The 13,323-nt window shown below is 43.6% G+C and overlaps 1 protein-coding gene across 6 annotated transcripts in view; it reads right to left on the bottom strand.

Moving 5' to 3' along the window:
- Positions 1 to 13,323, bottom strand: part of dlg3 (discs, large homolog 3 (Drosophila)) — a 70,029-nt gene that overhangs the window by 49,575 nt on the left and 7,131 nt on the right. For 5 of the 6 annotated variants that reach the window (XM_030792866.1, XM_030792882.1, XM_030792890.1 and 2 more), the window contains exon 1: positions 1,758 to 2,117. In XM_030792866.1, coding sequence (XP_030648726.1) covers positions 1,758 to 2,117 — 360 coding nt within the window. Of the gene's footprint in view, positions 1 to 1,757; positions 2,118 to 8,948; positions 9,060 to 13,170; positions 13,257 to 13,323 lie in introns of those variants that run through there. The other variant, XM_030792874.1, reaches the window with a different exon arrangement.

The following is a 13,323-nucleotide window of genomic DNA, read 5'->3' as shown; positions in this document are numbered from 1 at the left end:
TATTCAGAGTGGCTTAATATCTTGTGTCGTTGAATTAATTTTCTTAAATGACACGAAAAACAGTTACATAAGCAGAGAATGTGCAGAGACATTCTGCGAGTATGAGAAATGAAATCGATGAAGCTTGTTGCTTTCTGCAGCTTACAGTAAACAGGCGCTAAACTGAATACGTAATTTTTTTTTTTTTTTTTTTTTTTTTTTTTTTACAGGAACAGACAGTAAATGAACAGTACGCTGTCCTTAAACCCTACGCGTTAAAGCTTTTCTCCCAGGCTTGACACAGGAAGGTAGGCAAGTGGCAGGATCAGTGAGGTCCCCTACTCATAAATTCTGTTTCTCTTGGTTGAATTTCTACCCACATTGCCAGTGAAATTTCACCCTCCATTTTACTGTCTCTGCTTCCCAGGCTTGTGGCTTGTCTCCCACCCTTTCTTCTTCACTCTGATGCGCAGTTTCAAACAACACAGATCAAATGAATGGGGGGAGAAAATTTCACACAGCGCAAACGCATACACAAATAACGCACATGCATCGGCCCCTACACACACACACACACACACACGCACACACCAGCACACACACACACGCGCTACACAAACAAGCGGGCGTTCGTTCACACATATGAGGCCATTTCTTCATTTCATACATTCAGAGCGACCCTTCCCCCATTCTCAGCCCACTCTCTCTCTCTCTGTCTCTCTCTCTATCTATCTCACAGACACACATACACACCCCTTACTTAATTACAGCTTGTGTTCCTAGGTATTGTCTGATGTGATCTCCCAAGACACAGCCGAAGAAGAAGAAGAAAAAAAAAAAAGGCAGCAACAATTGGGGAGAAAAAAATCATACTGAAACATGAGGCCGCAGACAGGTTTGAAATCGTCTGTGAAAACTGCACCATTTTAATCTAATATGTCAGTTCCTCAGACGCCGACATCCGGTATCCAAGCGATATTGTCAATGACTATCTAACAATCCATCAGAGATGAACAATAGCCATATGCAACCTGCAATTGTTATTTAAAACAGCTCTTCTTTCCTTCCTCTCTGCCCCCCTCCCTTCAATCCCTCCATCTTCTCCAACCAGGGAGATGCCTGATGAGAGATTACCCTCTCTGTTCCTCACTTCCATGCACTGTATCAATCATTCGCTTTTTTTCTGTCAATCTTTACATCTGATTGGAAACGGCAACGTACAAAAAAAAAAAAATGCACCGCTCATATTATGTCAGCTGTCTCGTCGAATCTCGGTTTATGTTGCCTCGAACAGCGTGGATGTTAGAGAAAATGACTGCAGAGCTGTTTTGTATTCTACACGTTTTCAAAAGCCTGTGATCTTGACTGAACTATACATACAAGCTATTGACCACGTAATGACACGCGAGATAATGTATTGGATGTTCGTTTGTCTTTAGGATAGAGAAATTCTACTGGTTGTTTTGTAAATGCAGAGACAGATTAAACAGCCATGTATCCATAGAAGACAAATCTTGATGAACAGTCTATGAGATTACCATACATGCCTGCGAGATGTAATATTGAAAGAATCAATTCTGGATCCATCTGTGATTATGAGGTATTTGGCTCTGGTTGCTTTCAGCACTGCAGGCTCTTTATACAGAGATAAGCAGCACCAAACGTGTACACACTCGTGTTTGGTCCAGCCTAGCAACCGTATACACTAACTGCCTACTGACAACTCCCAGCGCTGGCAGTGGCGTGGGTTGTCTGTCCAGTACAGGATAAGCATTTACCTGGTCGTACCACTCCCGGCTGGAACAGGTGCACTCGGGCCACCATCCACCCTGTCCGCCCGAATTGTTGCCGTTCACCTTGGGGCCGCCCTTGGATTGGCTCTTGGGGTTTGGTCCTCCCGGACCCCCAGCTGACATCATTTTGCCCTTACTTCTCCCCAGAGTACCCCCGCCACTCATTCCCCCTCCTCCGCCCGAAGCCGGCGGTGGTAGGGTCTGTCCGCCCCCGTAGCCGGCCGGGTATCCGTACGGGTCGGGCTGCCAGTCTCCATACGCTGGGGCGTCCATCCTTCGCAGGGCAGCCATGCGGGTCACTTCGTAGCATTCTGGGCACTTACAGCAGTGATGATGTTTGTGCATGCTGGCTGGGCTAGGCTAGGCTGGCTCACGCTGCACAACGCTCTCTCTCTCTCTCTCTCTCTCTCTCGCTCGCTCGCTCTCTCTCGTTCGTTCACTCGTTTGCTGCTGCTGCTGTTGCTGCTGCTGCCGCCGCCGCCTGCTCAGATCAAACACGGCACGCCGCGCTCGGCTCGAAGGACAGAAACGTTGGCACAAACCGCCGCGCTAATCACGGCGATTCTCTCTCCTGAGAGAGAAAAAAAACACTGATATTTATTCTCCTTGCTGTTTCCCCCGATCCGGAAAAAATAAAAAATAAAAAAAGAGACGAGGAGGTAGCAACAGGAAAAGAAAAAAAAAAATAGAAAAAAATGTCTGTAGTCTTCCTCCCTTTTGACGTAAAAGACTTGCGAAAGTAATGCTGAAAATACTGAATACGATCTCAAAATCAGAGACCAGCCCCGATGGTTGAAATTTCTTCTTTCTTTTCTTGATTCACAGTGATATGTATGTAAATTCATAGATATATATATTCATTTGTTTATATATGTATATATTTACACACACACAAATACATATAAAAATATTAATATAAACAGACAAGCACAAATACACAGTTATATACAAGTGTATATATATATTTATATATGTATATATATGTATAAATATCTATATGCGTGTGTACAAATATATATATATATATAAACAATTTCAATATATATAAATGATATCCGTGATGAAATCTTCCTCTGTGTTTCTCTTTTCTGTTCTGCTAGCCAGATTTCTTCCTCCTTTTTTTTCCTCCTGCGTTGGGAAGCGTTTTCTTTCTTTCTCTCTCTCTTTTCTCAGCCTGCAGAGAGGAGCTGAGCTCTGGATTGCCTCTCAGCCTGCTTGCCCTAGATGTGGATTATACAGCGAGATTCGAGCAAGCGAGAGGGAGATGGAGAGAGAGAGAGAGAGAGAGAGAGAGAGGGAGAGAGAGAGAGCAAGGCGGAGAGGGGGAGAGGGAGATGCGTAGCAGCATCCCTCCAGCACCTCAGCTCTGACAGCCACAGCCAATCAGCTGGCAGAACGACCATCAGCAGCAGCAGCACCAACAGAACTGAGTGTTTCAGTGGCTGTTCTTAAAGGAGCCACGCTCCCTAAAAATCCAGCCTGCGCACCAAGCCAGCACAGAGACGGGAGGAACCGACCGTGTGGGTCATCCACCCCCGCTTCAGTAAAGACTGGGATTGTGCTCAGGCCCCGTTGTGTGTGTCCGTATCCGTCACACGCTGGCCGAAGGAGAGGTTGAGGTGTTGAAAAGATTTTTGACTTTCGTTCTGCCTGCGATTCTGAGGTAACGCTAAGGTGATCTCCTCAACTTATTAATTCATGTTTAAAGCCACCTACCACTGACCCAAAGTCTCTGAAAAAAAGCTCTACCGCCAAACCTAGGGTACTATGATGCTTTTGATGCCTGAAAGATGCAGGTCAAGTCAAACCATACTGAAGATGAACTCCAGTCATACAGCAACATCACGGTGTCCTGGTCTATAATGAGTATGTAATAACAGGTTGCAGAATGACAGAATTCTTCCCTGTTCAGAGTTTCTACACAAAAAAAAGCGCCAAATGATAATTCTCCGACCAGTCAATTATCCAAAACTACTTCTACTTCAGAGACATTAGAAAACTAAATTCATTTTGGCCTCCTTCAAACCATCATTTAGATTTTTTTTTTTTTTAACTGAGCGAAATAGAAAAAGATTAAAAAAAAGAGAGAGTTGCTATTTTTTTTTTTATCTTAAGCCACAAACTCCTTGAGAGAAAATGAGAAAAATCCCCCAATGTTCACCATGCTGCCAGCCACACATTGGAGCAAAGAAAACAAGATTACACACTTGGACCTCTGAGTGGGTGGAGTGAGAGTAAAGGAGAGGGAGAGAGAGAGAGAGAGAGAGAGAGAGAGAGAGAGAGATGTTCTGATCCTCTGAATGGCAGATGTAGGATATTCTGGTGAGTCTATAGGACTACATCTTCACATTTGCAGATACATGCATGTATGCTGCAGCATGGGTCGTTTGTATGCACCAAGCCCTGGTTCGGTGCTGGAGAGCATTCACGTCTATCCTTGTCTCTGTAATGAAGTGTGACAGAGATAGTGTCTTTAAGACGGCTGTGGGTGTGTGGCTCAGTATCAGTGTCATTCAGGGGCTATATCTGTGCATTATTAATAGAATATGGCGTGGAGATGGATTTATGTGTGTGTAAGCATTCCAAATAGATACAGTGAGTATTGTGTATTGAGGTGTACATATGCATCCATGCGCACATGGGCAATATATGTATATATGTATACATGTGTATGTATGTGTGTGTGTGCGTGTGTGTGCGCGCGTATGCATGAACTGGCTTGTTTGTGTAGCTGAGTCCTTACAGTGACTGCACAGTGTACTATTCAAACCCTACCAGGAGGCACAAACAGCAGGCTCAGCCCCACTTCATTATATGCAACAGTAACTCCTTCCATTATCTTGATATTCTAGTCCTTTAACTTACAGAGATTCTGCAAGCCGCGCAGAAACAAGAGCGGAAACCTGGGTATTTCGGGAGGGAGAAGAGGCCGGTCAGACCTCGTGTCTGTTTGAGATGCGTAAAACGTTCAAAAGCAATGTGGGTTTAAGAGTGGCACTTGATGCAAGTACAAAGACAATGCAAACGTACCCGTCATGGGCACACATGATTGGCCACATACAGTAACCATCATCTTCCTGACCTTACATACACGATTCTTACATACCTCATACCAACTGACTCTACTGTTCAAATCTTATAGACTGTAGAGTGAGATAAGAGAGGAGAGGAGAGGAGAGGAGAGAATAAGGGCATGTGTACATGCATTGCATTACATGCTTGCATTATGTCATGTGTTTGTGTGTGTGTGTGTGTGTGTGTGTGTGTGTGTGTGTCTTCCAGTGTGAGAGTACATGTGGGCGTTTCTAGTACCTCTAGGGAAAGAATCCTACTCCTTCAAAGATTATATAATATGAGATATAAAAATGTGTATGTCTCCCCAGTCAGAGCCAATCAGTTCTGGCCGGGACTGACTGTATCAGGTGGACAAAAGGAACAACATGCAAGGAAAGAGAGGAAGGAGGGAAGACAGGGGACGGTGCCAGTGGTCTGCTGACAGACAGATCAGAACACTGTACGTCTTCTCAGAGGAAATAACAGACAGGGGTACATTCTATCTGTCTGATCTGCAATCGCAAACGACTGGTTAAGATCGCACAGATGTATCAGTTAATCCTGTAGGTTACAGCCACAGGTACACTGAGGATGTCAACATGAGTAGGGGGAACAGATACATCCACACAGGGTGGTTTTTAAAAACAAATCTCTCTCGCCTCAGCTGGACAGTTGTGTGATGTGTGTGTGTGTGTGTGTGTACGTGTGTGTGTGTGTTTTCAATCTGCGCTAGACTTCTTCAATCATATGCAACATACTTAATCACAACCATCTGTCAAATTGCAAAGAACTTTCTTTTTAGGAGATAGGAAACCTCCTGAATGCAGGACACTATTACAAATTATCAGACGTGAGAATATGATGTCAAAAGTCAAAACAGAGAATGGTTTTGATCTACAGTACAAGGCTATTCACAAGAGGAAATGAAGTGGAAAACCTCTGTTATATTCTTAGCAAACTCAACACTTGATTTACTGTATCAAACAGTAAAACAGAAGGCATTTATCGAAGGATTTAGAGGAGTGGTAGAATCCACCATAAACCCATAAATGCCTGATAAAAGTCTCATAAATATAAATGTCATGCATTACACTTTACATCCGTCATTCCAACTGTCAAAGCTTGCCTTTCTCATTACATAAATACCCCTGGACACAGTGACACACACACACTAACACACACACACACACACACTTGCGCGCACACACACAAATGCGCACACACACACGTGCGCGCACACACGCACATCCGTTGTAGAACAAGGTGCATCCACAGAACATTTCTGGAATTTCTGTGCATTCTCATAGCAAGCCATGTGCCTACTTCAGTCACATGACAGGATGCATGTCCATATAAGGTAAGATGAGACACAGGCAGTCTTAAAGGAGCAGTCACACGTTACAAGTCATCTTGAGCACCTCTTTCCATTTAACTGTATGCAACATCATCCAAAACAGGTGAAACGCGTTTAACAAAATTCTCTTTCACTGATCAGTAATGTCTAAGAATGATACACCTGTGCTTTTCACCAGACAGACCGACAGACAAACCAGGGACTTTTCCCTCAGTCAATAGCACATACAACGTACAGCGTATGCCTATTTACATATGAGAAGCAACTGCTGGAGAACTATTTCAGGTATTATTGAAAATCATATCTCTGAATTAGGAGGAATTTTTTTCTTTATATGAGCCGTGAAAACTGCGTTCGTCTGAAGAAGACGGGGAATAAAACGGGGAGCATGAGACCTCAGGATTGTGTCATGGCTTCTTCACTTACACCATCTCTAAGACACTAAACAAAAGCCCCGGTAACGGCTGTGACTCCTATTAATAGGCCCGGTGTCAGAAAACAGCTGCTGTACCAAACACAGCACATCCAACTGACAGAGTAATGATGGGGAGGAGCTGGAGAGAGAGAGAGAGAGAGAGAGAGAGAGAGAGAGAGAGAAAGCTGGTAAAGAGAGGGACAGAAAGCTGGGGGAAATGAGTGGATGAGAAATGTATGAAAAGTGAATGGGGCTGAGGTTAGGAGGAGAGGAAACGCTTTAAGATGTTCAGTGAAAGTGCTTACTGGCTGAGGGAAAAAAGAAGGATGACATAACAATGGGAATATCCTATCAGACAACAGCCGAATCAGACAGAGACGCAATAGCCAGGGAAAGGGTAAATTCGTGGTTGTGATTGGGAAGAATTGCAATAACTGGAGGGAATATGACTAGAAATCTGTGCTGAAGAACAGATGGGAATGAGGGAAAGTGGGCAAGAAAAAAGGAGAGCCCATAATGTGAAAAAAGAGAGAGAGAGAGAGAGAGAGAGAGAGAGAAAGAGGGAGAGATGGAGAGATAAAGAAAGAGAAAGGAGAGAGAGAGAGAGTGAGAAAGGGAGAGAGAGAGATGGAGAGAGATAAAGAAAGAGAAAGGAGAGAAAGAGAGAGTGAGAAAGAGAGAGAGATGGAGAGAGATAAAAAAAGAGAAAGGAGAGAAAGAGAGACAGTGAGAAAGAGAGAGAGAGAGAGATGGAGAGAGATAAAGAAAGAGAGAGAGTGAGAGAGAGAGAGAGAGAGAGAGAGAGAGAGAGACAGGGAAAGAGAGAGTTTCAGGCAGTGTGCATTCGTGTCTTTTCATTTCTGCATGCGCATTTGATGACATGCATTGTTTCAGTTATGGTCATTCATCTGTTTCACACTTCTCTTACATAAATACACACACACACAGAACACATATATGACGGCAATTTCCCTGCCACTGCTGGGGTGTACGTATATGACAGAGGAAAGTAGAGAGAAAAGATGCAAAAGAGACAGAAAAACAGAGACAGAGGGAGGGAGAGCAAGCGAATCAGTCAGTCTGTGGGGATGCAGGCAGGGGGAGGAATTCGGTTTCCATGGCAACCCGCGGAAGGCTGAGCTCTGGGTGTCCGTTCCAGCTCTGACTGTGCTGCACTGCACTGGCCCTCGCCTCTCAACCGCCTCTCTCTCCCTATCCTCCCCCACTCTCTCTCTCTCTCTCTCTCTCTCTCTCTTTATTCCTTCCTTTCTCCATTCTACCCCTGCACCTCCCATATCCTCCATTCACCCAGTTCATCTATGACAGGGACACAATGTTGATCCCCGTCATACAGCCATGTTTTCAACTGACTGTCACAGACTTGCAGTGTGCAGCTTTTTAATGAAGCAAAAAAAAAAAACTGACATGCTCTCTCTCTCTGTCTCTCTCTCTCTCTCTCTTTCTCTCTCTCTCTCTCCCCCACAAAACGCTGTGGTCCCACAGCCCTGAGCCATAACCCAAGCCCCCCGCCCTTCCTTCCTCCCTCCCCCTCCTCCTCCTCCTCCTCCTCCTCTTCTTCTTCCTCATGCCCCCACCCTTTGCACTAGTTCTCTGCTCGACTGAAAAGCCAGCGCCTGTGGGCATTGTGATGCCATGTGCCACGGGGCATGCTGCGAGTGGGGAGGCATGTGAAAACCAAGTCTGTCATGATACTCTGGAACCCGCCCGTCATGCCTTCAAAGGGGAATCAAAGGGGAGAGCTGAGTGACATCACTCCTAGCGTTGCTACTCCCCTTCTTTTTTTTTTTCCCCCCTTCCTTTTTTTTTGGAGAGGCTTAGCATTTCGGCGGTACTATGGCTTAGCTTGAATCCAATGCTCTGATGTGTTCAAAAAAAAAAAAAAGAAAAAGAAAAAAAAAAAAAGTATGATCATAATCACATTAATACCTTCCTTTAAACACATCAGTAGCTGTAGCCTTATGAAATGTATGCTAAGAAGAGAGATTAATGCAATATCTGCTAACAAATTTAGTTTTAGTATCTTGCTGTTCTTATTGTAAAAAGATTCCTGGGTGCTTGCTAACAGAGCTGCCTTGCTAATTCTGTGGTGCAAATAATGTGGTATTTAAACATGAATGCGTGAAAATGATCACTGGTGATGTCGCATGAAAATAAAAACATCGTCTTAATTGTAAAAACACTGTCTCAATTGAAGACAGTGTTACAATGTCTCCGTAGAGAATGAACCACCCATGAGATACAGAGAAATTTGAATATTGATATGAAGAAAAAGCAGGGAAGAATAAGGAAGAGGCGCGGTGTAACTGCGGCCACTTGAATGAACTTTGCTGACCTTAGGTGTTTCCACATGGGAGAGACTGACAAGTCCAGCAACTCTCTCCACCTTCTGAGGGCTCCTCCTGCTGGTCACACGCACACGTGACACACCCTCTTCCTCCGAGTTCTGCCAGACGCATATTAAACGGAGACAGAGAGAGAGAGAGAGAGAGAGAGAGAGAGAGAAACCAGCATTTTCAGATTATTATTTTTGACCAAACAAAATTCAAGCGACTTTGACCAATGCAACTTGAGACTCCAGTTACACACCATGCTTCCGAAAGACACAGATTTGTAAGACGCTGCGTGGGTCAAATGTGCTCAGTACATGGGCCTACAACTAAAGATTTCACTGAACTTTATCCAAAAAAAAATAAAAATAAAAAAGCCTTTCTGTTTACACATTCATGTACATCCCAAGCGTTTGTGTCTCTGCGCAACTGTACAAAGCCCCTGTCCCAGCAAATCAATATTCACAAAGCAATGAACATCATGCAGAGAGAGCTCCCAGGGTTGCTCCAGTGTATTCCAGCCTGCACTAACTGGTGTTTGTTGTGCAAACAGACAACAGACATCACTGCAAAAAAAACCAAAACAAAAACCAAAAGAAAGAGCCAACGTTGCAAGATGAAAAGTGAACTGGAAAGGTCTGTGTCTACATCTGATCAAAGATGACAAAACTCTGATGTCACAAGAGCAAAAAGAAAAAAAAAAAAAAAAGAAATGATAGAAACACAGAAGCCAAGGGCAGACGAAAAAGAAAATGTTGACATCTCTATACAGACGCTCACGCCATCAAGAAAACGAGAAAGGAGAGAAAGTAGAAGAGTGTGTAACAGTACCCATTGATTCTGTAAGCCTATGACACTGTCAGGTAAGGTCAGAAATCTACCGACCTGCTCGCCATGGTCTGTCCCGCACAGACACCTGACTGACAGAAGAGGGCAGCGTTTAGAACAGGCCATGAAAACAGCTGTCGAAAAATGTCTATCGCAGCCTTTCTCCGCAATTACTCTTCCAGGTCGAAATCTACGGCGATTCCTTTCCTTAAATGCGACACTTGACCTGCTTCATTCTGAATGTTTTAGAGGGTCTTATGTACATGTACACACACGCGCGCGCGCACAGACACATGCGGGTTGAAAAACCACTTGCTGTAGCCACGCCCACTTTTGGATGAAGAACTGTACTACTCTGCTCTACTATATGAGGTGCACGTCAAATGTCCCGAGAACAATACGTCACAAATCTGTCTTCAACGTTATTTAAGCAATCAATTACAAGCATAAAACATTCAAAAAGCTCACAGCATTTTCTATGATTCTATGTGGGGGACATTTCCTTAAGAATATTCTCATAATTAGCCTCATAGATCAATTTCTTGCGTTAATACAGAGCAAGAGGAACTGTGTAATTATGAGAGAGCAGTACACCTTTGTCTCTGCTATGACTCTCCAATGTACAATCATCAGGATACACAGCAGTATCCATGTAGCCTGAGAGCAAGTCAAGCTTTCAAAACAGACACATAGCAATTTCTCTGCAATAGCTTTTATTGGAGAAAGACACTTGTCTTAGTTGTCATAATGTGACATAAGTGTCATAATTAAATAAGGCCGTTCTTTTCAAGGTCGAAATGAAATTAGTGTTGATGATGACGCAAAAACAATATGTACTCTCTAAACTATTCATCTGTGGAGATAAGCGGCCGAAAGCGTCTTTGCCTAAAATCTTTTTTTTTTCAGATTGAGAGTTTCCACTGCTGGGTTCGTCCTAATTTTTGTATTCATTCATTCAGGAGCTGCCTGGCTTTTCTTTCTCTCTCTCTCTCTCTCTCTCTCTCTCTGTCTTTCTCTCTCTTCAGCCTCTGCACCAAATCACTGAATTTGCAGACTCGTCTAATTTAACTCCTCTCTCTCCCTTGCGCACAGGTGAGTGCGTGCTGAGAATGGTAATGAGCCCTACACTGGACATTCACGAAGTTACCACCTCCACAGACTCCAACGCCTCCCTCTGTAGAGCAGGAGGTTTGCCAGAGCAGGACAAGGCTTCTCCCCACTGTAAGTCAGTCCTGCCTGCCCACTGGAACCTTTCCCAGAGACAGATAACACAGCACCTCCTACAGCACGTGGCGAGTTAATCCTAGAGTACCGAATTAACACCCCGACGGAGCTGAGGAAGATCACAAGCAACGCAGAACACAAAACAAGTAGTAGGGGGATTGCTTTTACCAAATCTCTCACCAAACTAAGACTAGTTTTTACCTTTCCTTTCATAAACTTAATAAAAATACGAATGGCTAGAGAGGCACTGATCCTAGATCAGCTCTCTTGATACATATGTGTTCTGGTCTACTTAAGGTGAGCGGTCAGTACGTTCACCCAGTAAACACTCTTCACATGAGTGTGAGTATTGACGGAAGCACTGATATCCGTCAGTTTGTAATTCATATTAACAAAGACATCTGTATGCATAAGCATCAGAGACAGTCACAATTGGCCAAAAAGTGTTTAATCTCTCAGTCTCAATGTGCTACTGACACACAGATTAATGGATACATAATTGATACAAAAAAAAAGCCTTCAGTCTTAACCCTACACACAACTGGCTCATATGTTTCCCAATTAAGGCTTATGTCGCAATCATTTCCCACATATGGCTTCATATGAACACACCCCAGCAACGTACTTACAAGACTATTTCCTGCATTAAAAGATCCAGTGAATCTAATCTCTTAAAGGATTACAGACATGTTTATGGCACCTTAGGTGTTAGGCTGACCATACATAGCACCACTAAGTCTTAGGACATGAGTTCTAAAAGCGCATAGCCATTACTTGATTGTTTCATGGGCCATTTTAAATCATGACTAGATATAAAACACAAGTTTGGCACTGTGAAGGTGTCAGGGAAGAGAGATTTGTGGCTGATGTCCCGGAATGATTGCACTGAGCTATATCACTATTATATTAAAGTCCTCTTCATATAAAATAACGACAGCCTTTTCACACCCTCTTTCTCTCTTCCTGTTTCCTCCTCTCTCCCCCTTCCCCATCTGTCTCTTTCTTTACCTCTTTCTCTCTCTCTCTCTCTCTCTCTCTCACTCTCTCTTTTGCTCTCTCCCTCTTTTCAAATCTGTCTCTTTCTCTTTTTCTCAGACACTTACTTAGAAATACACAAAACACACACACACACATTTCTTAGTAATCATTCTCTCATTCTCACACACCTTTTAAGTCACAGAGAAACACACAAACCTTGTGTAGTACTCCTCTAATCCCACTGTTAAAACCTGATCAAAGTGCATTCACTTAATGGGGCCACAGTGCAGCCAAAGATCAATTTCATTAACATTTTGGCTTAGCTTGGGGGGGGAAAAAAAAAGTTATGAAGTAATATTAAATCACACCGGTGATGAAAAAAGAACCCATTCTGGGACCATTAAAACATTGATGACTGGGTACAGCTTTAGACTGAATGAATAAGGACCCAAATTACAGCCAGTTGACAATATGACCTGTACTGAGTGCTTCCTCAAGAGTGGCTATGGACTGGAAGATTTCTGTCTACGACTGCTGGCAACAGTCGGATAAAACTCCGGCTCTAGACATTTTTTCCTGCTTACCGGCATTTTCCAAACTCCAGCCAGAAGTTGAGGTTATTTTTACTGCTCTGTCTATAAATATTTTGTGGGACCATGTGACTGCAGATACTTGTAATGAAAGGCCAGGGTGACATCGTCATGCAGTCATACAGTAATGAGTGCTCTGTGTCCGAACACTTCAGTTCTTTCCAGAAATGACTAATGCTGGGTAGTTTCTGCCTCCCTTTCTCTCTCCCTCTTTAACCCTCTCTGAAACTTGTTCTCTCTCTCACTCTCTCTCTCTCTCTATCTCTCTCTCTCCTGCTTTTTTCCTTTCACTGCTATCCTCCTGTTTTCCTGCTGAGAATCTCCTCACAATAATGCATCTGTCTCCCTCTCTTACCCTTTCTCCCTTTTTTCTTGTCTCGAAAGTAAATATTTGTGCATCTCGTGGCCCATGGACATCAGGACATTTTCAAAGTAAACAGAAACGGAGATAAACTGGGCTGTCTGAGAAAAACAGAAGCTTTTGTTTGATATTGCACGTTACATAATATCTGAACTTTCTTTGATATCGAACAGCAGAAGGCTGAGCGTGGTTTTTATATACAGTGTTTGCGGATAAATAAAACCGCCCTTTGTCCCAGTGCCGTACCTCCTTGCCATCCTCGGAGCCGTTCTCCGTCGCTCCATTCTCTGCCGCGTTCATCTGCAGGGTCACCTCATAGCATTCCTGAATGTCTGTAAATAAACCAAAACGTCGGTTTTGTTACGAGACGCAATTCATTTGCGTCGATCAATTCAATGT

Source organism: Chanos chanos, chromosome 2 (assembly GCF_902362185.1).
Source record: "Chanos chanos chromosome 2, fChaCha1.1, whole genome shotgun sequence".
In the NCBI taxonomy this organism is placed as follows: domain Eukaryota; kingdom Metazoa; phylum Chordata; class Actinopteri; order Gonorynchiformes; family Chanidae; genus Chanos; species Chanos chanos.
This window is presented reverse-complemented; position numbering and strand designations above follow the sequence as displayed.